Source organism: Suricata suricatta, chromosome 15 (assembly GCF_006229205.1).
Source record: "Suricata suricatta isolate VVHF042 chromosome 15, meerkat_22Aug2017_6uvM2_HiC, whole genome shotgun sequence".
In the NCBI taxonomy this organism is placed as follows: Eukaryota; Metazoa; Chordata; class Mammalia; order Carnivora; family Herpestidae; genus Suricata; species Suricata suricatta.
The window spans coordinates 43,200,691-43,227,716 of record NC_043714.1 but is presented as its reverse complement, the minus strand read 5'-3'; the positions used below and the strand labels follow the sequence as shown (position 1 = coordinate 43,227,716).

At 36.3% G+C, this 27,026-nt stretch overlaps 1 protein-coding gene across 6 annotated transcripts in view; it reads left to right on the top strand.

Moving 5' to 3' along the window:
* The window catches only part of RGS22 (regulator of G protein signaling 22), a 123,805-nt gene that overhangs the window by 84,439 nt on the left and 12,340 nt on the right, over positions 1 to 27,026 (top strand). For 5 of the 6 annotated variants that reach the window (XM_029923946.1, XM_029923944.1, XM_029923945.1 and 2 more), the window contains 7 exons: positions 10,680 to 10,874; positions 13,441 to 13,533; positions 15,416 to 15,588; positions 16,499 to 16,661; positions 18,780 to 18,938; positions 21,559 to 21,627; positions 23,130 to 23,291. In XM_029923946.1, the coding sequence (XP_029779806.1) occupies positions 10,680 to 10,874; positions 13,441 to 13,533; positions 15,416 to 15,588; positions 16,499 to 16,661; positions 18,780 to 18,938; positions 21,559 to 21,627; positions 23,130 to 23,291 (1,014 nt within the window). The remainder of the gene's footprint in view (positions 1 to 10,679; positions 10,875 to 13,440; positions 13,534 to 15,415; positions 15,589 to 16,498; positions 16,662 to 18,779; positions 18,939 to 21,558; positions 21,628 to 23,129; positions 23,292 to 27,026) is intronic. The other variant, XM_029923948.1, reaches the window with a different exon arrangement.

Here is a 27,026-nt window from a genome sequence, read left to right as displayed (position 1 = left end):
AAACATCAATACATTCCAGGGTCTACGAGAATGAATAAAATGTGGGAAAACTAAGCCGGAAATGAAATGCATTATGATATATTTAAAAGGAGGTTGGAATCTGCTTCCATCCAAGAATATACTTATTATCATAATAGTTTTAAAATGATTTTTGAAAACTATAGGTGGCAATGCTGAAATATTACATGAAAAATTACCTCAAGGTTGAAAAAAAATATAAATCACAATGGGAAATGGCATATTTTGAACCATCTCCTGTGTAGTGCGATGCATTTGTCACGTAAAGGATATTGGCTCTAATTAATGGAGCATCAGAGGTTTCCTTGAAGGAGCAAGCATGGAAACATTTTTATGGGTTTTTTTTTCTTGTAATGGCTAAAAATAATGTGGGTGAAATATTGTTTGCACTTTGCCATCCTTTAGAAAGCAAAACAAAATGATTGTCAAAATGTCGTTTCTTTCCATCTACCTCTGCCTTCTTTCCCCCCAATTTGTTTCTTCATTCCACTTAACAATTCTGTTCTTCCTCCTGTCTCCACAGTATCCATCCTACATTTTTTTTTCCTCTTGATGGTCTTCTTAGCTATCCTATGATCATGAGAGTTTAGTTAAATAAGCAAATTAATTCCCAGAATTTCAAGACTGTAGGAGATCTTTTTAAGGGGAGGCATTGCTCCCCGCCCCCCCCATCTGATACAGGGGCCAAGAAAGTGAGTCACAGGCACAGGTGTAGAGCGGCTGGGCAAGCCGCCCGTTGTGCATTTCCTGATGACATAACCTTTGAGTGTCTCCAGGAGAGATGGCCTTTAGAGCCGTGCCGTGTGCAATGCCAGGCAGTCTGATCACAGACAGGCAGTGCTTGTGTCCCTTTTCAAACAGCTTTCCTGTGGGGTTGTTAAAGCATCAGAGGTTAGTGTTTAAGTTGGAATCCTGTTGGCCCCAGCTGTGTGTGAGGGAATCTCCAATGTGAATCAGAGCAGCTGACTGGGATATGAAGGGAGCATTTTCTTCTCCAACATTAGCAACATTGTTATTTACTCAGGGATTAGAAAGGAAGAACCGGGTGGCCAATAAAAAAGCAAATGACCCAGGATACTTAAGCAATGTTTGTAAACCATAATTCGACTATATTATTTAGCTATCACGTAGCACAGTTCTTATATTTCATTTTAAAGTTCATTCATATCAACCTAAAAATGATCTTCCTCAGCTTTATACAGGTTTTAAAGGTGTTTTTAGACTCTTAACTTTGTTTCATATATATGATTACCTCCCTTGTATTTGTTATATATAGTCAGTTGTCATTCCACTTACACATTGTCCCTAGATTATTAGAAACACATATTAGAAAGACATTGTCAGATTTTAATGGCATAATTCCGTTGAATTTACAGAGTGGCCTAATAAAGAACTGACAATCAAATCTATTTTTTCCTTCTTATCCCCATAACCACTTTTGTCTCTACCACTGTGGGAGCAGAGAGCCCAGAGAGTGAGCCTCAAAAGAAAACCATAAGTGTGCACAATGTGGTCTTGGGATGCTTTGGAAAGGATAACCTTTGAAGCCCCTTTCTAGTGTTTCTAGTTCTGTAATTTTGTAATAAGACTAGTAAGGACTCAGGAGCTGGGAGAAGCATATGCTCTTAAGGATTGTGCTGCTGGTGATTATCATAGTGGGGGTTGATACTTGAACAAAAGGAAATTATTTATTTAGGTCTAATGAACAGTGTTCCCATGAACTGACAGTGAAGGAGGCCTCTCCCCTACCGAAAGGAGAGAAGGCAAACAGATATCTAATTGTACGTGCAACAGGGAAGGAAGAGTTTTAAATTTCTGTTAAGATTTTCACTTGATGTATTCTTTAAAAACATTTTTTTTAGTAATGTCTACACCCAACATGGGGCTCAAACTCATGACCCCCAAGATCAAGAGTCACATGCTCTTCCTCCTGAGCCAGCCAGGTGCCCCTAAATGCATTTAGTCTTAACATAGAAGTCTATGAAGCTTCAATCCAAGTTCTAAATAAAATATCTGGGATTTTGGCTTTGATAACAGCTATTCAATTCATATGACTGCAATTAGAAAAATGTGTGTTTTGTAACAAGAAATATTTTCTGCCTTTCTTTCCTTTATTTTTAGCTCTAAATATATGTGAGGATTTCCAGGATTCTTGTTTGAGAGAAATTTTATGGTCTACTCTAACTGGTGTCCATTAAATATAGAAATATATAACTTATTACCTAAGCCAGGATTCTTTTCAGAGTGAAAGGGATACTGTTAATAATTTTTCGAGTATGATAGGTTTAAACCAGAATGGAGTCATATGGCTATCCTAATTATAGCGCCTTGAGACTAAGGAATATTAGTTAAATAATATGCAGAAAACCAAACTCATCAAAAGGAATCAGATTTGTAGTTACTAGAAGCAGAGGTTGTGGGGGAAGGGCTGATTTGAAGATGGTCGAAAGTTACAAACTTCTAGTTATAAGATAAATAAGTAGTTGGGGTATAATATGCAATGTGATGACTATAGTTATCATTGCTGTGTGGTAGTGATGACTATAGTTAACATTGATATGTGGTATATGTACAAATTATTAGGAGAGTAGATACTGAGTACTCTTCACAGGGAAGTATTGTTTTTCTTTTTGTATCTATATGTAAACTTACTATGGTATGTAATTCATAGTATGTTGTATACTTTAAACTTGTATAATGCAGTATGCCAATTATTTCTCAGTAAAACTGGACAAAAACAGTTGAACAACAAGAACAAAAATATGTACGGGCCCCTGTGGCCTCACAGAGCAAAGTAAAAGTGTGAGGTCGGGAAGGAAGGTAGTAGACAATGACCTGGAAAGAGTCTCATTGAACTTGGCCAGAAGTCTAAATTTTATATTGTTTCTTGTTGGAATGGAACTTCTGCCTCTTATTTCCTCCTCATATTTTTATACTTGTTCTTAACAGCTTCTCTTTGTCTCAATGTAGAGTTACATTCATAGGACTTGAATTTGAAGAAGGAGGCAAGGAAAGTGGGAGAGTCAAATATTGTGCTGTGATTAGTATGTTATTCATGAAAACTGGAAATATAGAAGGATAGGAGAGACTTGGGAGGCTCTGAAACAATAATTTGTTATATTATTGACTCATTAAGTTTGAGGGTCTACAGGCTATCCATGTAACAATAACAAGTTAGCAACTAGAAGCAAAGATTTTAGCTCAGGAAAGAAATCAGGTCTAAACAGTTCTTCTGCGTATATAATTAACTGTTAAGTCTTTGGGAATGGACAAAGTCTTTCATTCATCCACTCATTCATCCTAAATTTAGCATTATACTAGATGCTAAGAATACAGTAATAAAGTATACCCAATCTGTTTTCAGAGACTTTGTGGTCCAGTAGGAGAAACTTGTAAGTACAGGGCCCATAGGAGCATGTAAGAATGATACTGAAGCCAAACTTCAGGAGTGAAGGGAAACTGAGTCCTTAGGATGAATCGAAGCCCAGCCAAAGGTGGGAAGAGGATAAGTCTGGAGTGCGTGGAGGGCATAGAGGGCATCATGTGAAAGTCCTGTGAGACGGTTCTTGGCAGGTGAGAAACTGAAAGAATGTGAACTGAGAGGAAAATCTAGTTGAACATAGGGGCACCTGGGTGGCTCAGTCGGTTAAGCATCTGACTCTTGATTTCTGCTCAGGTCATGATCTCACAGATCTCATGAGTTCTAGCCCATGTCAGACACTGACAGTGAAGAACCTGCATGGAATTCTCTCTTTCCTTGTCTCTCTGCCCCTCCCCCATTCATACACATATGTGTGCTCTCTCTCAAAATAAATGAATTAACTTTAAAAAATAAAAGATTAAGGGGCGCCTGGGTGGCTCAGTCAGTTGAGCATCCAACTTTGACTCAGGTCATGATTTCATGGTTCGTGGGTTTGAGCCCCATGTCAGGCTCTGTGCTGAAAGCGAGCGCAGAGCCTGGAGCCTGCTTCGGATTTTGTGTCTCCCTCTCTTTCTGACCCTCCCCTGCTCGCACTGTCTCTATCTCTCAAAAATAAATTAAAAATTAAAAAAATAAAACATTAAAAGAAAGTTTAAAAAATTGATTTGGGCATAGAATTTTAATGAATGTTTTCCTTTAAGGGGGTAAAGGAAAAGGAATCATCAAAGGAGTCTGAGAGTGGAAATAGGCAGAGAATCAGGAGACAGTGTTGAAGGCAGAGGAGAGAGTCAAGGAGAGGGTAATCAACAATGTTAAAACTGCAAAAGGAATCAAATATGAAGATTATGGAGAGAAGCTATTGAAGTGGTGTTCATACGATTGTCAGTGATCTTAGAGATCACTTTCACTGGCATGAAAACCAGACTGCAGTAGATTGAAGAGTGGGTGGAAAGGAAATACGAAGATCTGTAGAGACAAGAAAGAGAGAAGGGCGATAGCTTGTGGACAAAACAGTCAAGAAACTTATTTTACAATGTGACAGACACCTCCCTCGAATACCTTCGTAACATAAGGAAGAAGATAGAGTCCATGAAAAAGTAAACGAAGGACAGTGCTAAGGACATAATTGATGTTGCAAAGTCTGGGGAGGATGGAGTCAAGACCACACATGAATGGTTTAGTCTTGGAGAGGAGTCCTCCTTTGAAACATCAGAGAGAGAAAAATATTTAGAAGAAAGCTCTTGAGAAGAAAGTTGAAGGCATTCATACCAGAGTTTTTTCCCAGTTAAGTGGAAGATAAATCTTCTGAAAGTGAAGAAGCATAGGGATAGAGTTGGGAGCTTTACGGAAGATGGCACAGCTTAGAGGTGGGGAGATAAGATTTGATTAGAAAGAAGCAAAAACACCAAGCTTTGCGATCACAGCTGAGGTTTTTTGTTTCTTTTTTCTAAGTGTGTAAATGGAGTCAGTTGTCATTGGGTGCTTGAGGATAGAGTTGGGAAAATGAATTAATGAGTAATTCAGAAGGCCCAGAATTGGGCCTTGAGTCTACGGCATACCACCCTGAACACACCCAATCTCGTCTGATCTCAGAAGCTAAGCAGGGTTGGGCCTGGTTAGTACTTGGATGGAAGAATTGGGCCTTGATAAGGCAGAAGATCAAGGTGGGAGGAATTAAGGATGTTTTAAGAGTGTAGTTGAAATGATGGACAGGCTTTAGACCCAATTGTGTAAGAAAGTTAAGAGGAACCAGGTGGTGCACAATTCATTTGAGGGACAGGAAGAAGCCACAGAGTTGGGCTAAAGGTAGAGAAAAGTTTGGTGAGAGGTCTGAAAGAATGAAGAGCAATGATCAGAGAGAGGAAGTTGTGCTATTAATACAGTGAGTGGTAATGTGAAGTGACACTCATTTTGAAGAAAATCATAAAGCAAAATTTCAGAAGGTAAAAGCCCAAGCCAATTGGATATAGCCAAATACAACAATCTGGCTTTACCATGGCATTTTGCAATGTCCACCTAGATATAATGATAGACAATATAAATACCATTTAGAGTCTCTCATGAGACTGTGGGTAGCAGCAAATCATAAAAGATAAGCAGGAAAAAAAAAAAGCAAGCAGAATGAGAGCAAGACCGGGAGAGAAGGGGGAAAGAATAGATTCAGGTGTGCACCAGAAGGTGACTGTCATTTCTATTAGTGTTATTCTAGTCATCACGAACTTCTTTTGTGCTTTACCCTCTTCACTGTTGTTATTTTTTGAATCAAAGAAACCGCATTAATTTTTACGCAAAGAATTTGGTATGTGGCATGCCAAATGTTTGTTTAAACTATTTAAACTATTGTTTAAACTATTCAATGCAGCTGACCCAGTGACTAAGCAGTTGCTTTATTTTTGCCATTAGAAGCCATTCCTACCCAAATAAAACCTGACCACTGGGTTTTTAAATGTTTTTTTAATGTTTATTATTTATTTCTAAGGGAGACAGAGACAGACGGAGACAGAGAGACAGAGTGTGAACAGGGGTGGGGCAGAAAGAGAGGCAGACAATCTGAAGCAGGCCCAGGCTCTGAGCTGTCAGCATAGAGCCTGATGTGGGGCTTAAAGCCATGAACTGCGAGATCATGACCTGAGCCGAAATTGGACACTTAACTGACTGAGCCACCTAGGCACCCCCTAACTACTGGTTAACTTAAGTGGTTTGAGGAGTGAAATTTCCTCTCCTTTGAGGTAAATTTGAAATTATTGAGGCAAATACTGGAGACATTTTTCATGTTAATTTGACCAGTTTAGTTTTTTAATTTGACTTAGTATGACATTATTTTAATTAGTACACTTTTAAAACCTCTAACTTAGAAAATGCTTAAGAATAGATTTGAATCTGATACAAACTTAACTTGTTAGACTAGTTAGCTTTACAAGTCATTTTTCTACAGCCTAAGTGTCCATCAACTAATATCTGGATGAAGAAGATGTGGTACATATTCACGATGGAGTATTGCTTGGCCATTGAAAAGAATGAAAATTTGGGGTGCCTGGATGGCTCAGTTGGTTAAATGTCTGATTTCAGCTCAGGTCATGATCTCATACTTTGTGGGCTTGAGCCTCGCATCGGGCTCTGTGCTGAACGCATGCTCAGAGCCTGGAGCCTGCTTCTGATTCTTTGTCTTCCTCTCTCTCTGTCCCTCTCTTGCTCGTGCTCTGTCTCACTCTGTCTCTCAAAAATAAATAACTATAATAGAAAAATAAAAGAATGAAATCTTGCCATTTACAATGATGTGGATGGAGCTAGAGAGTATTATGCTACGTCAGTCTGAGGAAAATAAGTACCTTATATTTTCACTCATATGAAAAATTTAAGAAACAAAACAAACAAGCATAGGGAAAAAAAGAGAGGCACACTAAGAAACAGACTCATAACTATAGAGAACAAACTGGTGGTTACCAAAGAGGAGGTGGGTGGGGGGATGGGTGAACTAGGTAATGAGGATCAAGGAGTGTACTTGTTGTGATGAGAACTGGGTGTTGTTGTATGGAAGTGTTGAATCACTATATTGTACACCTGAAACTAATATTATACTGTATGTTAACTGGAATTCAAATAAAAAATTTATTAAAATATATAACTCCCAAAGTTAGAAAAAAAGTGTATGTAAAGCAAATTTCATTTTAAATATATAATTATTTGGTTAGAGTGTGGTTCAAATTGGACTATTCTGCCCGGTTGGACTATGTACTTTTGTTTTAGGGAAGGAAGTTTCCAACCCACGGATCACCTAATTAAATAGAACTCCCAAAATGTCTCTTCAGTATGCCCCTTCTCTCACATTTCACAACCCTTAGGAATAAGAGAAGTTCTCTGTTGCTGTTCAAGTCTCATCTTTTATTACTTCAAAAAGTTTAAAGTCCTCTCCATCTAGTAACTTCCCCTCTCCTAAACCTCATTAATGCTGTCTAAAGTCTTTTAAGTTCTCTTTACATTTTTAAAAAGTTTCAGTGTGTGCATGACTCATGAAATTTCTCTCTACCTTTTTATCATGTGAAGCTTTCTTAATATCTACACAGATAACACTTAAAACAAATATGCTATAGTGCTTTTTAACTTAACCAATTCCAATGTCTATCTCCATTTCTTTAAATTTAATTAGGGGATAGCCATATGTTGGAATTCATCAGAATTTAGAACTACTTGAGCTTTAAATTATTGAACTCTGAAAATTCTCCTTTTAAGTCATCATTTCACTTGAGGCCACTAGTCTTCCATTCATCCATTTAGCAAATATTTATTGAATGCCTTATTATGTATTGAACTTTATAGAACTCCCTTTTAACTGCTCTCTACATGTCTTCTCCCTTAGTTTCACTCTTTTTAGTAAGCTCTTCACCCAGTGTGGGGCTTGAAGTCATGACCCTGAGATCAAGATTAAGTGCTTTACCAACTACGCCAGCCAGATGCCCCAATTACTCTAGTTCTTTGAAACTCTGCCTCGCGTATTCTGTTACTATCCTGTAGTAGGCCTTATGGTAGGTCATTTCAGTTGGACCTTAACCTGCCCTATTCAATTCCGACCTTTCTCTCTTAGACTCTTTTACTATTTCCTCTGACTTTATTCATGTTATTATGTTTTACAATCAACATTTATTGATATTTACTTACATATTTATGCAATTTTATTCTCTATTCCATCCTGCTCTTACCTTTGTTTATTGTATGTGCATAGTACAGATCTGCTGGTGATGAATTGTCTACTTCTGTTTATTGATTTATTACATCTTTGTTTTCATTTTATCATGGTATTTTTGCTGGGTACAAAATTACAGGTTAGCAGTTATTTTTGCTTAGCACTTTAAAGACTCGAGGCTAGAGTCTATACCTGATCTAGTCTTGCTATCCTTGTATTTACAGGGGCTCCCCCCTAGCAGCTCCTGAACTATAATTATTATCCCCTCAGGAATGAGAAACTTTCAAAAACTCCAGTTATAGGTAGTTATAAGGACTTTGTTACTCTGTGTGAGATGAGAAGTCACTGAAGAGTTGAACAGAAGTGTAATAGGCAAAAGGACTTCTCTATTTGCTGCCATAAGAAAGCATTAAGAAAGCAAAGAAGAACCTTTGAAAACCAGTTCAGAGGTGATTGCAGAAAGCAAGCAAGAGATGAAGGTGGCATATAATTTCTTATCTGGCTATTGAAATAATTTCCAACTACCTCAAATCTTGACATCTTCAAACTGTTTCTCTTTTCTGATGCCATAGCGATTTATATCTAAGACTCATATCCGATGATGTCACTCCTCAGAGAACCCTCGTTCTATATCATTAGGTAAAAATTCAAATTCCATACCAAGGGACAAAAGGCTCCTGCCTCCCTTTGTAGTATCCTCTCTTATTCTCCCTCTTTCCATTAGCCAGTGTTATCTACTGGGAGTCTAGAATCTCTCTGAAGGTTATAAAACCTCCCTCCCTAAGCCTTAATGCCTTGGCCCATATTTTCCTCCTTCTTAAACCATCTTTCTCATCAACTCCCTTTTCTTGCCTGATTGACTTCAACTCATCTTTAAAGATTCCACTAAAGGATTAAGGATAAGAGAAGCTTATCTTTTCTTGAAAGGGTTTCTGAACCTTTTCCTTTTGCATTCCAAGACATAAATGAGTCTTTTCTATGGATTTAGTGCAATTCAATAAACATTTACGGCATCTCTTTGCCAAGAACATAGGAATTTTAGGAGTTGGAGAATGACAAAAGGACAAGCTATGGTATTTGCCCTCAAGATCCTCGTTCTAGAAGATAAGATACATAATACATAAGTGCAGTATAGTGTGGTAGGTACAGCAGTAGAAAATGATTTTGGGTGGAGGGTGTGAATGAAGGCTTCCTGGAGGAGGAAAAAATCCATGTTGGTGTTTAAAGAATAAATCAGGGTTTATTAAGTGGACAAGGTGCACACAGTAAGGTGAATATCCAAGATTGATGAAACGATATATTCAATGATATGGAATGGCAAAACAGCAAGGTTTAGGAAAATAACAGAAGAATTGGTATTTGAGTGTGACATTTAAAAGGTGATTAATGGGATGTGAGTTTGAAAAGAATGGACAGGCAATCATTGATGTTCTTATTTGCAATACATACTTCTATGGTAGTCCAGACACTGTATTGCAACTGCTGATGTTCATCTCCAGGTCACCACCAGTTGGCTCCTTCAGAGGAGGTATTGGGTCTTAACCATTGATCTTTGCATACATAGCACCTATGCAGTGTCTAAGATGTAGTAGATACTCAGTAAATGCTTGTTATTAGTGTGGACCCTTTAAAACTTTTAAAAGATTATTTTATGTAAGACTATTATTTGGTATTTGGTATGAATCTCTATCTATTTATCCTATCTGATCTACTACCTGAGTTGTATCTGGACATTATCAGGTCCAAAAACTAAGTAAAAAATTAAATGCAATTAATTTGACATTGTTAGTAAAACTTCATTTAAATCTGATATGCAGGGCATGATATATTCAGTATGTAAAGTTAAAAAGAATAAAATGTTATTAAATTACTTCTGAGATGTAAATAGCTGTCATTTAGAGAAAAGACAAATGAATAGAATGGAATGGATGTTTATGCGTTTTCTAGGAAGGTAGAAATTCCATGTGTATCTTTCCATTCACTCTTACTTCCTTCTTGTATCTCCCACAGCATTTGACACCAGATGGAGATATTTTTATAGCAGAAAGGGGTAATTAGCAACAATCTTAGGAAGTCTGCAACTCAGTTGGGTAGGACAGGTAGTTTGTTGGGTCCCTATACTAGAAGAGCAATAGCCAGTTTTTCAGCTCATGTTTCTTGCCTCTTGTGTTTAAAAGGGCATTTCAAACCATTTTGGAAAGTAGCACTAATATGTTAGAAGTATTGTGAATGTAAGGAGAAAAGGAGACATTTAACCTGGAATCAACCATAATAATACAAAGTAGTAATCTGATAAAAAATTTTGGATATCCAAATAATATACTCTTGTGTAAAATCCACTGGCAAATTGATTACAATTGAAGAAATAGGAAAAGGAAAGAAAAGTCTTTTGAATAAGCAGATTGCTTTGACTTACGTCGTTTTATGCATTTTTTCAAGAAAAAAAATCACTTGAGCTTGTTTCTCTTCTCTCACCTTTTTAAAGTGCCTTTGTTGAGGAACCCACTACACATTATGGTTTCTCCCAACATCCTCTCCTTTCTCCCCCTTCTCCCTTAGTATCTTTTTGCCACATACATTGCTCCTTCGGCCACTCTTGACATTGGACTCCCACAAGAGAAGAAAAAAGAAATTTATATGAGAATCCAGCCACCATTTGAAGACCTTTTTGACACAGCGGAAGAATACATCCTTCTCCTCCTTCTTGAGCCCTGGACAGAGATGGTAAAATTAGACCAAGTTGCTTTCAGAAAGGTATCGTGGCACTAAGAAATGGGTGTAAGCCATTCTGGTTTACTACAAAACTGATGATAAGCAGCTTTATTAATTCACAAGAGAAGAACTGAAAAAAGTCTTAGATGGGCCGGGGACCCAGAGCTAAGATTTGGCAGTCTCCATATTAGAGCAGGGAAAGTATTTATTAACTTTATTTTTTGCCAGTTTCTCTATTGCGTCCTAACAGAAGACTAAAATCTTTATCATTTTTTAGTTCTCTTGTCCTAATATATCGGCAGAGAGAATATCTGAGTTTGGTTTCCTGTGAGCCAGCAAACTATGCCATGATAATGTGACAGGCTTTGTCCCTTGCCATTTCTCAGCAGTGGCCTTAATTTTGATTAGTGGAAGAAGCCCATTTAATTTTATACTGGATGAGGTATGGTAAATATTGCATCCATGGAAAATAGAAATGTTTCAAATGTATTATGGAAAACACATTTTCCAACTTCAGTGTTGCTATTTTAAGGTACCCCCAGATGTTCATCAGGTCAGACTGCTTGATTAGATAAAAGTATCAACACATCTTTTTTCATCCCAGCAGAAGTCATTTTAAGTCTCAGTGACTGAATATTTTCACTATTCTTATTGATCAGTGGAGGACATTTCTTTAAATATTTATTTTAAATCACAGATTACAACCATTCATGGGCATCTTTTATATTAAGTTGATGCACGTACCCCGTACATGAGGTCATTTCCAGTAGAACTCTGCTGCTCACATATTGCTATTCTTGGTTCATGTCTCCTCGACAACTTCTTAGTCATATCTTCTATCAGAAAGAATAGGTTGGGTAAATTAAGATAAAATTAATACCAAAACACCTCAGATAGAATTACCTTATTGGATTTGACTAAGCAACTCTATGGCTTACTAAATTCAGTGACCAAATCAATGTAATTTTCGTTCCTGATTTCTCTTTGTTCTGAAAAATTAGCATTACATTTTTCAACTACAAAATACATCTATTATACTAGACAAATTAGGGTATCATAGGAAAATTTAAAAAATGATCTCCTGCCATTTTATTTTCTTATTTAAAATATTTTTTAAGTTTATTTTGAGAGAGCGAGAGAGAGAGCACAGTGTAGAGGCAGAGAGAAGGAGAGACAGAATCCCAAACATGCTACTTATCATCAATGCTGAGCCTGATGTGGGTCTGACTCACAAACTGCGGGATCATGACCTGAGCTGTGATTAAGAGTCAGACACTTAACTGTCTGTACCATGCAGGCACCCCATCGGTCAGTATTTTAAATACAGTGTGTGGTGTAGAGGAAAATAGACCTGAAATAGGTCCTGAGATGTTAAAAAAAAAAAAGATTTGACATTAAAACTAACTTCACTAAACCAAAAGGTTTTTGTCATTTGTGATGATTCTTCTTTTTTTTTTTTAATTTTTTTTATTGCTTTATTTATTTTTGATACAGAAGAGACAGAGCATGAGAGGGGGAGGGTCAGAGAGAGAGGGAGACACAGAATCTGAAACAGGCTCCAGGCTCTGAGCTAGCTGTCAGCACAGAGCCTGATGCGGGACTCGAACCCACGAACGTGAGATCTGACCTGAGCCGAAGTCGGGGAGGCTTAACCGACTGAGCCACCCAGGCGCCCCCATTTGTGATGATTCTTATACAATGTGTGGGACTAACTGTACACTTTTTTTTAAAGTTTATTTAGAGAGAGAGAGAAAGCATGAGTCAGGGAGGGGTAGGAAGAGACAGAATCCCAAGCAGGCTCCACACAGTCAGCACAGAGCCCCATGCTGGCCTCAAACACGCATACTGTGGGATCATGACCTGAGCCATCCAGGCACCTCATATACTCTTTTTAATAAGAAATTGAAAATGTCCTTAAATGCAGCCCAGAGGACATCTGTAAAAGTTCACCTGATGGGGTTATGTAGGCTGTTTCCCAAAAAGAATAATCAAGGAGGCTACCAAACTAGCTATTAAATGTAGAAAGTTCTCAGTCTGCCACACTGATTTTTCCCTGGAAGAGAAATGGAGAATGAGCTTGTTCTCCTGACTGTATAAAACAGTGCAGTGCACACTCTGTAGGATGAGACCTACTGTGAGTTTTATTTGATAAATGACTCTCCTCTATTGTATAGCAACAGAACCTTAGCTTGTAGACTAGTAATAACGGAGCCTGGTCACTTCCTGCTCTACTGTATACTATTTGGTCCCTAAAGCTAGAGTGCCTGCCTTCATGACCGTTGGATAGAATATGAACAGAAAATGTTAACTGTGACCCAACATGTGTGCAGTGTTTGTTAGTTCACATGGGGTGACCAGAAAGGAGGAATGATCTCTGGTATCACTATATCATTACATAGAAATATTTTATTGCATCCATGCAAAGTCTGAATATGCTGCAGCTAATATTTTTATGTTGGTTTTCCTGCTTTTGCCTCCAAACTAATTTACTTTATTGGCAAATGTATTCATTTTTTAGCCCACTGTTATTGGAAGTTGTGCATTCTTTCCCCACTTTCTCATAATGCACATTCTATTGATGTTACAAGCTTTATTATTGTTTTATTAGGTGGAGCTGGTGGAAGAAACCCGACAGCTAGACTCCACATACTTCAGAAAGCTACAGGCTTTGCATAAAGAGACATTTTCCAAGAAAGCTGAGGTAAGACAGCTCTCTACTTAGAAAAAACAAACTTATTATCCTAGGGAGGATCACCACTGTGTATGTTGGCAGGGGCTGGGGGATAATATGTTGAGGACATGGTGTACTGATCAAGTAAGGGATAGGCACTTCCATTTTTCTGCAACTTCTTCACCTGGCGTGCTGCATTTGACAGGCATCACTTTTTATTGACACATTTGACAACAAAGCCAAAAGACGAAGCAGATATCTGCCTTAGTTAACAGCCTTCAAACCACATTATTCCTGTGCACATTCTGATCACTTTCTATATGCCAGCAGCTCTGTTTGTTGTCAATTCAAAAAAGGAGCTTGCTTGAGTTTTCCAAACAGAAAAGGAACTTTCGTGTGACAGCAATAGACAAAATAAAAAAAGGAAAAAATATAGAAAGAATTTGGGGGAGTCAGTAAAAAGATCATAAGATTGACTAGAGTATTTAAGTCGTATTTTGATTGATAAATTTGTGACCATTGGATTGCCTCCATAAACCATAATAGATCCTGGAAGTCCTAAAATTAAATGTATGTACCTACATAAAGATGACAGTTCATATTTATTGATGTGAAAAATGCCTAGGACACTTTATTATATAAAAATATAAGAAACAAAAACCGCTGGAATCATAAAATCTTATTTATGTAAAATTATATATGTATTTCTACATGTATACATGTATGCAAAGAGAGCTATCTGGAAATATCTGAGATATCACCAAAATGTACAGATGGTAAGCTTTGAGCAGTAAGGTTTCAGATGATATTTTTACTTTCTCCTTTGTACCTCTGCAATTTTTACTCCTTTACAATAAAATTTTACACAAATAGTAGAGTGATTTTTAAATGTAACCTTTATGATAGTTGCCTTTTTAACACATAAATTCTTCATTTGAGAAACTACTAATTAATATCTTGGAAAGGCTATATAAGTTAGCACATTTTGTTATTATTTTAAAGCTTATGAATGAAAATGTTCATAAAGTAATATTTTAAGTCTGTATTTTAAACTTCGTGAACTAAAATGTAGCATTTTCATTGTATTTTAAGTTGCATTTTAAATTTTATGAACTAAAATGTATAATACTTCCCAAAATCCTTCTCTTCATTGATAATTGATTTTTTAGTATTGGTAGTTTCTCTCGTGGTCTGATGTTTTCAAAAATAAACAGAGTGATAAATGAATTACGTAAAGAGAGGAAAGGTTTTTCAAAGAATAAGCCTGTCTATATCTTTGCCCTTATATAGAGCTTATAAACTGTTTGCAAAACATCAGGTTGTAAAAATGCCTAATAATTAACTTCTATATTAAAAGGTTACATTTAAAGAATGTACTATTAGAAAAATATTTTGCATTACTCTAGAACTTTAAAAGCTGTTATAAATAAAAGAATACTTTATATTCATAATGTATTGTTAAGAAAAAGAACCAAGTTACAAAACTATACACAGTTGTATAGTCCTATCTTTGTTTTTAATAAACTACATGTGTGTATACAAAAAAGACTAGAAGATTTGTATTTACAAATGTTATCAGTTGTTATCTCTGAATGGTAATATTATGTATGCTTTTTGTGTCTTATTACAAAAGATATATAACTCTTGTACTAACAAAAATTAATATTTTATAAGTAAATATATAGTAAATGTTTTCTAAATATTACTGGAAAGAAGAGAATGGAAGAAAAAGGAACAGAATACAATTTGTTGGGAGTTACAGCCAGATTCTAGGTTCTTTATCTAATTTCACCATTGAATTGTTAGATAGTATCGGCCTATTAGTTCATCTTTATTCTGTTTCTATTTTTAAGTTTGGAAACTCATTTGTTGTACTTAAGAGACTTTTTAATGAAAAGTATTATTTCACTAGGGCACTACTTGTGAGGTTGGAACTGGTATTTCAACGCTTCCCGATGTCTGTAAAAAAGCACAATACTGGAATAATGTTCCTGAAGAATATAGGCACTTCAGTTTTAGTGATCTGCTTAATAATAAACTGGAGTTTGAACATTTCTGTCAGTTTCTTGAGGCTCATTCTTCAAGGTAAGGAAAATAACCATTTAGAAATGTATTTCTTTCTTAAAACATCATTTTTCTAAGCTACTTACTTTTATTCAACATATAAAAGTGATTTGGTACTAGATTTTATCCATGACAGTGAAAAGGAACAAGCATACCTATCTGAAATCTGTATGGGTAACATTTTGTTGGGGAGTGCATTTTGATAATAGCAACCTCCCAAATGTTATTTTAAGTAGTCGGACAAGTTTTTAATAGTTTCAGCATTGGATAAATTAAGACACCAATACGTTTAATTCTTTCACTCTTCTACTGTTTCTTTATTTTTCATTTTTCTAGACAGGTGCTTTCATGAGTCTTTCTGAAAAAGTATCTTTCATATTTTCATATTTTTCTAAGCTATTGAAATTACTGTAATACATAAACATTGCAGTTTTGCACAGAATCTTGGAAACTTGTGACATGTTTATCTACTATAAACTGAAATATTCATCATATAGTTTTCCAGTAATTTTCTCCAAGTTAAGGGGAAACGTTTACACCTGGGAGCCAAATATCACATATATAGTTTCCCTTCTTAATGATGAGAATTTTTCTAAGTTTAGCATGTTGCCAAATAGACATGCATTGGGTGGAGATTTTCCCAGGTTAGATATCAACAATACTGGTCCATCAGTAATGAATGAACTCTGAGATCCTGCCTATAACAGTGGTAGATGATTTTCTGATCCCAGTATGTCTGTGTTCATTATTATACTTAGCTAGGATGAGACATAATAACATTGAACTCATTAGTTTCATGATCTAATTGGCTCTGTATCCTAGTCAAGACAATCACTTTCTAAGTTCTGTCAAAACAAGAGCTTGTTTGGTGATTAGTAAAATTGAGAAAAAAAATAAGAAGGGCTGTACTTTGGTTTTGTTCTCATTTTAGTGTGGATCTTATGTGCTGGACAGACATTGAGCAGTTCCGAAGAATAGTTTACGGAGACCGAAAGCAAAGGGAAGCAAAATCTATATATATTAAAAACAAATACCTTAATAAAAAATATTTCTTTGGCCCCCAAAGTCCAGCTTCTCTATATCAGCAGGAGCAGGTATCAACATGTAAACATTTTTTTGTTGATGTATGAAAACCAGTAATTTGTCTCTTTGCCAACAACGTAAAATTCGTCTTTTTTGTCTTTTGCTTTTATGATTTATATGTTAGATACTTTGGATATCTTACTTTTTAAGTTATTTATACTTATCTACAAATTAAATGCCTTTAAAATTCACTCAAGCATTATATACTATAAAAACTTTTATTTTAAAAAGTAATTATAGAATAAAAACTTATTCATTCACTCATCCATTCATTCAGATGTGTCTGTGCTATATGGTGTTATTTACTATATTATTATTGTAATTCTTGCTATATGTCATTAGCATACTCTCTAGTGCCATTATTTATGACAAAGATGTCAGATTGGGACTCAGCAGTGGGACTGAGTGTCCATGTAACACTTTGATCACATGAAATTTGGCTCAAGCTTTATGCTTTTGAAATATGAAGAATTAAGTATTATAATTAATTTGAAGTTTGCTGGTACTATGTTACTACCTGGAAATCAAATGAATAGCATTTGATATCTTTAGTTTGGTAATTTTTAAAGGATGCATATCCTAATGGCATATATTTATGAAATACAAATCTCAGATTCATGCTAAATTCAGTAAGTGTAAGAAAAATTCAGAAGTGTTCACAGTAGGGCATATCAGATTAAAAAGCTAGATCCTCTGGGGGGAAAATAAGCAAAATTTTTTGGGAATAACAGGGAGAAGGAAATCTGAAGTTAATCAACCTTGACAAAAATGCCTTGCCATTAGTTCCCCGTAGAGAAATCTGAGATATGTTAGCAAACATAGTTGGGTATCTCAGTAAGCACACGTATGAAATAAACACATGGAGGCATTTCTTTTCTGTTTCGCTTGTGCTACACTGTGTGAGGTTTCACGGTATCTGATGCTACTGTGTGAACCCTTCATAGTATGAGGTGCTGAGAATTTAAAATTCAGTGGAAAAGTTATCCATTGCCATCAGAGCAAGTGACTGTGAAGACTACAGAAGAGTTTCCCCAGTGTACTTTCTTCCTCATCTTTGGCTTTACTTTTATTTTTATTTACTTATTTTATACTTAATGATAACCACATCGCATTGCATTATGTGTAGGTTTTGCTAGTCCTAATTTCTGCTGGGTGCCATGTTTGCTCTTTGATTAGCAAAGTAGTCTTTTCTCTTCTTTTTTCTTCCTTTTTTATGTAGAATCAGTCTTACTGAAAGATGTCCAAGAGGGTTTCTCTTTTGTTTTTATGTAAAAAAATATTTTTACTAATGGGACTTGATGGATTTTATTAATCAAAAGGGAACTAAGAATGAGGTCTTTTTTCCTTTGAGAGGTCCAGAAGGTTTGAGGGCTGTGTTCGCAGAAACATGTAGAAAAAAGAATGATTTATAGCAGAAAATGGCCATATGTAGCTTGTTGAAAGCAATACTTGTGCAGAAGGGAGATTTGGACCACAAAGAAATTATTTGGACCAAAAAGAGACTATTGTCTGTATAATCTGGTCTGTCTCTCCTTCCTGCTGCCTCTGTATTCCTCTTCCAAGTTGTTGCGGGCAGCCCTGCATTGCTACCACCGCCATCTCCAACACGACATTTGTTTGTACATGTTGGTAGTATCAGAGTCAAAGTTGTCTCCTATATCATGCCCCATTTTCCTCATGCACGAAAGAAAATGCTTTCTCAAACTAGTCAATTTGACCAGAATCACAGATTCATAGAATATTAGACCTGGAAGAACACTTAGAAATCTCACAGACTAATAAATACCCTCATTTCACATTTGAAGATACTGAGGCCATGGAGAAAAGATGGCATTGCTTGTGGTCACACAGGATAAAAATCCCACTCCTGTGTTCTCTGAAATATATCATGAGCAAAATCAGATATCTAAAAGAACATCACACAAACCACAACTTTCTGTTTGATGTTATGCAGTTATCAGTCTTTACTATACTTGGGATAGCCAGGCGGTATCCCACGGAAAATGACAATGGTGCTATCTACAGCTGCTCGGCAGATGGTTTGCAGGTGGATGGATAAATTAATGATCATTAGTGTTTCTTCACTAAAACAGATGTTTGCAGTTTCTGCTTCATTTTTATTTTCTTAGATAATGAATTTAAGTGGTGGCTGGGGAAAGCTGCTCCATGAACAGCTTGATGCGACTGTTCTACTTGAAATTCAGAAGCATGTGCTAAATAAGCTAGAAAATGTGTGGTTGCCACTATTTCTTGCAAGTGAACAGTTTGCAGCACGTCAAAAAATAAAGGTATATAAGTGAGTGTCATCTTTGGATAGCAATCGACAGTTCCTCTAAAAACATCAAGTGTGTCTATCTGTCAACCCAGCCGTGGCACTCAGTGGCATAGTGGTTAAGAGCATAGAGTCAGCCTTCCTAAGTTTTTGCCTCATTGTTAATTGTACAGCTTTTAGGTTTGCTTTGTTAAGTATGTTTTATTTATTCCATTCCATTCTATTCTATTCTAATTTTAAGTAATCTCTATACCCAAGGTGGGGCTCAAAATCACAACCATCAGACCAAGAGTCTCATGCTCTGCTGACTAGGTCAGCCAGGCACCCTTACAACTTCAAGTTTTATAATCTTAGTTTCCTCATTTGAAAAATAATTGGGGTTAATAAGAGTAGTTGCTTCATGAGATAGTTATAAAGATGAAATGATTATGTTTAGTTTCTTAGTATGGTACGTGGCACACAGCAAACACTCAGGTATTACTTATTAATATAGTTACTTTATATTATTATTATTAAGTCCTCATATAAGTAGGCAAGGATATACAAGGGGGAACAAATAAATGAATTATGATAATTCCATACCATGTAGATTTCCATATAAAATGGGAGTATAAAAATGAGATTTCCACATATACTGATATGATAGATATTATTTACTAAGTGAAATAAGTAAGATGCAGAACAGTACATAGAAGATGATCTATTACATGTACTTATATCTGTGTCTATTTATGTATTTCTTTTTCTTTCTTTTTATCTACCTACCTACCTACCTACCTACCTACCTACCTATATTTGTGTTTATGATAAAAGATCTAAAAGGACCTGCCTCCTGGGACTGGTTTGAGGAGTAAGAAGGTTTTTACTTTTTACTTTGTAAAGTGGGCTGTTTTTTGTTTTTATTTTTACTTTGTTTTAACTTTATAAAAAAGCACATGTTACTTTGGTTATTTAAATTGTCGTTATCACACCTAAAACAGGCAAACCTGATCTTTATAAATTAACACAAGGGGCATGTAATTTTGGACTGTAGTTTGCAAAACACACACCATTAGTATTGATCAGGAGGAATCTTAAAAAACTGCCTTCAGGGTACCTGGATGGCTCAGCCAGAGCATTCAGACTCTTGGTATTAGCTCAGGTCATGATCTTGCAGTTTTGGAATCAAGCCCCATGGGCGACTCCATGCTGAACATGCAGCCTGCTTGTGATTCTCCCTCTCCATCTCTCGCTCTCTCTCTCTCTCTCTCTCTCTCTCTCTCATTTCTCTCATCTCTCTCCCCCCCTCAAAATAAGTAAACATTAAAAAAGAAACCACCATATATATTCAAGTTTTCAGATGAGATTGGGCGCATTCAGGGTGGTATGGCCTTAGACTATATTCAAGTTTTCAAATACTTTGAGCCTTACTTATCTGGAAATATCCTTAGCCTTCTGAGCACCTTAAGTTATGGAAAACACAATACAGCTGGGAGCATAGAATTTATAGTATTAAGAGGAGCTGTCTTGTTTTAGGCAAAAAGTTCCTGGAAATAAGCTTTGGGACAACTCAAATTTCCTCATTTCCTTCCTTCAGGCTTTGGCTCACTAGTATTATTTACCATGTTTTCTCACTATGTTTGCCATAATAACTTTATTGTAACTTATAGCCATTTCCTGACTTAGCATTTTTTGGATGGCCAACAACATAAACTGATTCTGGCAACCTTAAGCCAGAAGACAAAAGAGAAGGGAGAAAATTTATTATAAAATTAGTGCTGTAACATCTCATACATTGAGGGGAAGAATTGGCACCCAAGCTCTAGAAAGGCCACGGGTCAGGTCAGCCCTGGAAACCCAACAAAAGTTCCCGGACAGCTGTGGCTATAAAAAAGACTCAGTGGCCATGAACCAAGACCTGGTCTCTCTAAGTCAGTGCCTGGATCTAGCTGTGGTGGATAGGGAGGTAGACTCACATAGCACAGATTTGTTAGGAGTGCTTCCCAGGGAAAATATTGTGAACAGGCAATGCCCTCAAGAAATACCTACTGTATTTCCTCCATGTCTTGAATAACTTTCGTATTCTAAAATTAGTTGTGGCTAGAAAAATAGCACAGAAATCTGGGAAGTCCTCATATCTCTCCAGCTTCAATTTCAATGTAACCCAAAGTGAACCTTTTATTCACATTTGGGGCAATGCACTTAGGTATTATTATCTTCACTTTGCAGATGGGAAACTGTTCAGAGTATTTGAGTGACTCACCCAGGCACCTAGGAAGGGGTTCCATTGCTAAATCAGATCCTCTTTCTCCTTAAACTGTGCTATCTCTTATGCATGCTGATCTTTGCCTCATTTAAAAAAAACTATTAAATTAGTAAATGATGGGGTGCCTGGGCGGCAGTCGGTTAAGCTTTGACTCCGGCTCAGGTCGTGATCTCATGGTTCGTGTGTTCGAGCCCTATGTCGGGCTCTGTACTGACAGCTCAGAGCCTGGAGCCTGTTTCAGATTCTGTGTCTCCCTCTCTCTCTCTCATGCTCATGCTGTCTCTCTCTGTCTCTCAAAAAAATAAAAACAACCAGATGATAAATTAGTAAATGATGACAAAAATGTAGACACTCTGGATAACTGGGAAAAAATAATTGGTTTTGCTTCTAGGTACAGATGAAGGACGTAGCTGAGGACGTCTTACTACAGAAGCATGAAAGGAAAATTGGGGTCTGGAAGGCAAGTAGTGTTTGTACCATTCTTCTTGCAACTTCTGCTCTGTCAAAGTATTATTTCTACCCCCTACTTGTTCAAAGAGACCCTCATCATAGACCCTGCTTTCTAAGCCACCAACTGACCACTGATACTGTTTAATTGGTTGATGGATTCTGGGGGCAAGTGTGATTCTACCAGAGCCACCTTCTTAATGCCCTCTTGCAAAACCCTAGAAGCATGCTTTAAATATTGAACGATAAATGTGTATTTTTGTTTATCTTGTGTGTGATGGATTTACTGAGACAAGCTGTTCATTCCAGCCTATGGTAGTTTATTTATTACTGAGACTGGATTACACAAAGAGAATGAGATGATGTGTGCCGCAGAATTACCAAGTTAAATTACTCTATGTTGTGCTCTTTGTTGGAAATTACATTTTGGCTTTAGAAGAATTAAGATAACTATCATTTTGGTGATTATTACTAGAAAGTGCCTATTTGCTTCTCAACAAGCATGATAAAAAGTCTTCTTTTTGAGCCTACAAATTTATGTGTGTTCATCCTTCCTCAGATCTTGCTGGAATGTCAGACTAGGTGACCCCCTACAAACTAAATAACGTAAAGTTTTATTTGACTATTAGAGGATTTTATGTATCTGTTAGGATGCTCTTTTTCTGTATTTTCCTCTTAAAAGGAAATAAATTATTCTTATGTTTGTCTTTTGCTATATTTTTTATTGAAATACTGAGTAGAAAGGGCTTATGTTTCATATTATTGTACATTATATATTATGCCATTTTCTGCTTAGTTAAATTACAGGTTTTAGTTAAATTACTTAAGTTTTAGTATCTTAAGCAGGTCTTAAAACGTTATTTGCTGAGTGGGTTTTAAATAAACATCCCAGTCTAATACATAATTGTTCCTATTTATAGGGCTGTAATTTTAATACAGAACATATGCTGAGGGTCTTAACTTTTTGACCAGAGAACACGACATGTGCTTCACCAAGAGTGTTAGACATCTCACTGCTCTATCTGAGTTAAGGCACTGCTATTCTAATCTGCCTGGTGTTGCCTTTATTTTTCCATTTCCAATTCAGATGTCATCCTCAAGACCCTTCTCTGAAGCTTTTGTTTCTCCAGGCAGAATTAATTACTGCTTTTGTGTTCCAATAGTGCTTTTTACATAACTCTCTTAAACACATTGATGGGCGCATATGATTCATTTCAAGAAACTTACTTTATGCTTTGTCAATAGTGGACGTTTATCATGGTGCTTTGGGCTATTGTTACTATATTGTTACTGTATAATTCCTAAATTAATTTGGAATGATGCTTCTTGGCATGGTTGTAGGCTAAGCTCAGATTCAGGGAACTTCAATAAAACGTATCCAGTAAAACAATTACTATTCAGTAATTCAACAGCCCTAAGTAAAGGACGTTGATGTTGGTAATGTTTAGCCTAATAAATGACCTTATTATTACTTTTAGAACATGGCTAATTTTCTGTATTCTCTGTAATGGACAGCCTGTGGAGAGTAAGTGGATATCTTCATCTTGTGAAATCCTGGCTTTTCGTAAAGCGTTACTGAATCCGGTTACCGCAAGACAGTTTCAACGGTTTGTGGCTTTAAAAGGAGATTTATTGGAAAACGGGGTGCTCTTTTGGCAAGAAGTACAAAAATATAAGGTATTATACTGGAAGCTGGAGAAAACCACCTCTTTTTGTGGAGGAAATACATTAACACCTCAGATTCTTACCTGTAACTTTATGGACAAGATTTGTATATCATAGCCCAATTTTATCATCTTCATACCGATATGTAAATATTGAGGCATTTATTGTTCTATGTTAGATACATTTATTATTATATGATGAAGAGTTAAGAGTGAGCCCTGAAATGATAGAATTAGATTTTTCAAGGTATTCACACATATTATGACTTAACAAGAATCTTCCTCAAAAAGTTTTAATTACATGTTTTGCAACCACTTCTCTATGAATGTACTGTAAACTTTTTTTTCCCTGAAGAGATCCATATCCAGTACTTGAACCAAGACCTCTTTACCAGAATTCCTCCCAATCATTTCCAGCAATTGTAATCAAAGAGAGTGGATTATTGATAAATAAACCAACAGAGATGAAAGGAGCTTTTCTATTAGAAAGAATGACTACAGAGCGCTTGGATGGCTCAGTTGGTTGAGCATCAGAATCTTGATTTTGGCTCAGGTCATGATCTCATGGTCATGGAATCGAGCCCCACATCATGCTTCATGCTGGGCTTGGATCTGACTTAGGGTTCTTTCCTTCTCTCTTCCTCTACCACTCCCCTGAATACATGTGCGTGCTCTCTCTCAAAAGATAAAAAAAATAAAAATAAAGAATGGCCACATTTTAAACAAAACAAAAACAGCTAAGTGAAGGAATGAGTGGTTAGGCACAAAAGTAGTTTATTTTTAGGTTTAAATGTTTATTGAAATTATATTGAATCTTTGCCTTGAAGAAAGCAAAAGACCTTCTAGATATTATAATCTAGACTTGAATACATGAATGTTGTTTAGAAATACTTCAGAGTAGACATCCAGACTCTGCATAAACGCTCCCATGGGTAACAGATTCATTTCTGGGCAAGTACCCTATTTTATCCCATTATAAAAGTAGAGAATAAAAATAAAACTGGAATTTAAGAGCATAATATTTTCAGTTGGTCTTATAATCTAAGTATGAATTATGTAGTACTAATATTATACAGCATTTATATTCTATACCATTAGTAATTGCTCAATAAAGTCTATCTCCAAACTTTCTCCAACATACCATGAAACTGGTTTCTACACTTTATTTGTTATGAATGGTTTTTGTACTCTTTTCACCTTAGAAATTTTCTCAGAAAAATACTTTGAGATAAACTTTTTCAAAGTTTGTCACAAGGTAAGCAATATTAAAATAATTTTTTTAATTAGAGAGGAGGTAGAACCTGTTTTCCAGAAAAGAAACCTATTATGAGCGGGCAGAATTATTTTTAAGCTAAGAACATGAATAACCCCAACCCTACCAGGACAAGAGGTAATGCAATAAACTTTGCAAGAAAGGCATTTTTAAAAACCACACTCATACAAAGTCAACCCTTAGTTGTGTGACTGCTTCTCCTTCAAGGCTGCCCTTGGTCTTCATTTCAATATCTTTTTTGTTGTATAGACTGGAGGACATACAATTCTAGATAGCTATTAAAAATCATGCCTATTAGAGGAGGGAATTTGTTCATTCAATAAGCATTTGTTAAGTACCTAATGTGCCAGCCACTAAGCTAGATAGTAGGAATAAAAAAGGGATTACAACACAGTGCTTATCCTCAAGGAAGGGGACATCCATGAAAACAAATAACATGAAAGTATTGGTTATGATCCATGTCCTAACTAGGTACAGTTTTGGCACTGAGGAGGGAATGATGCCAGGAGGGTGGTGGGTCAAGGAAGTCTTAGCAGAACTGATAGGATTTGAACTGGGTCTTGAGAGAATTTGCTAGGTGGAAAGCTTTTTTAATGTTTATTTATAATTTTTTTATTTTTTATTTATTTTTAAATGTTTATTATTTTTGAGACAGAGAGCACGAGCAGGGGAGGGGCAGAGAGAGAGGGAGACACAGAATCTGAAGCAGGCTCCAGGCTCCGAGCTGTCAGCACAGAGCCTGATCCGGGGCTTGAACCCACAAACTACAAGATCATGACCTGAGCTGAAATTGGACACTTAACCAACTGAGCTACCCAAGCGCCCCCTAGCTTACTCTTTTTAAGTGTTTACTATGTGGAACACATTATCTTAATTCTTTTCATGTGACAACTAATTAAGTGGTAGAGCTGGAATCTGAACCAAAGCATTTTATTGCTAAAGTTCATGCCCTTAACCACTAAGTTAAGTCCCCCACCCCAGCAAGACTGTGGTAATATACTAAGAGATTAAGATCTTGGTTCTTCCCATAGTTTCACAATTCAGAACAATGATTAATCAGTGATCTTAATCAAACATTGTTCTGAATTGTGAGAATTTGGGAAGAATCTAGATGTTCAATAATAGGACACTGGTTACTTAATTATTTCATCTGTGCAGTAGAATACTCTGCAGCCATTAGAAATCATGCTGTGGGAGAATAATCAATGATGGGAAAAGATATTTTTTTAAAAACCTAGTTACTATAAAACGCTATAATTTAATCTAAAGTGTGTGTGTACACGTGTGTGTGTGTGTGTGTGTGTGTCCATGGAAAAAACTGGAAGGATATATTCATCCTGAAAATACTTACTAAGCACCTACCAAGGGCCATGCTAAGTCCTGGATGCAACTATCATCAGAACGGTCTTATCTCTTAGAGCTTACAGTGCCCTGGGAGGGACAGACGGTGATAGAGAAGACAGTTGTAAGACTGTGACTCGGGCAATGGAAGCACCTAAGATGGACATCTCTCCACAACTGAGGGAGTCACTGAAAGTCTTCTAGAGGAGAGTCTGTTTAAACTGAGCCCTTAACGCTGCTCTCTGTGCAGAGCCCACTTTGAATCCTCTCCCCGCCCCCCTGCACCTCACCTGCTCGCTCGCTCTCTCTCTCTCTCTCTCTCTCTCTCTCTCTCTCTCTCTCTCTCTCTCAAAAATAAACATTAAAAAAAAACACGGAGACATTGATGATAGGTGAAGTTAACTGGGCTATTGGAATGGTATTGCGGAACAATTAGAAAAAAATCAATTCTGACTTTTGTCCCTTCACTCTCATAAATGAAAACTCCAAAAATTTATTTTTTTCACAAGCCTTATATTCTATAATTATAAATCAGGCTCACCAAATAATTATATATGATCTCACTAGTAATGGGAAAAAGACACCTTTGGTAACACATCAAACATGTTGTATAATAGGCATTTTCTGAGGGGGGTTCTAAATTGAGTTAAAAATGCTAACTGTTGTCCTAATGTAACATGTATATCAAGTTTTTTCACATATACCTTATTGCAAACTGTATGTAATGTTTTATATGGCCAGCATTTAAATTCTTCTATCTTTAATAGTGTCCATAAGATAGTGATTACAGGGCCCATCATACAGTGAGTACTTAAGTATTAGCTCATTTCTGGCCTAGAATTACAGGTTGCCAAATTTGTTTGCTTCCTAGTGATTTAGAGAACAATGTCTTTGACAGAGAAATGCCATAAACACAACCTAAGCTACCTCTTTATTTTTAAAAATGATTGCCCTGTATCTGTGATATGAAGCTGCATCTCTTAAATGTATGGTCCCTATTTTTTAGTTCTTTGGGAATACGGAAGATAATTTAATAGGTTAACTGTAAAAGTATAAATACTAAGACATACATAAGCATACCTGTCACTGCCAACATCATGCTTATATTGCCCTTTTTGCTTTGAAAACTTTTAA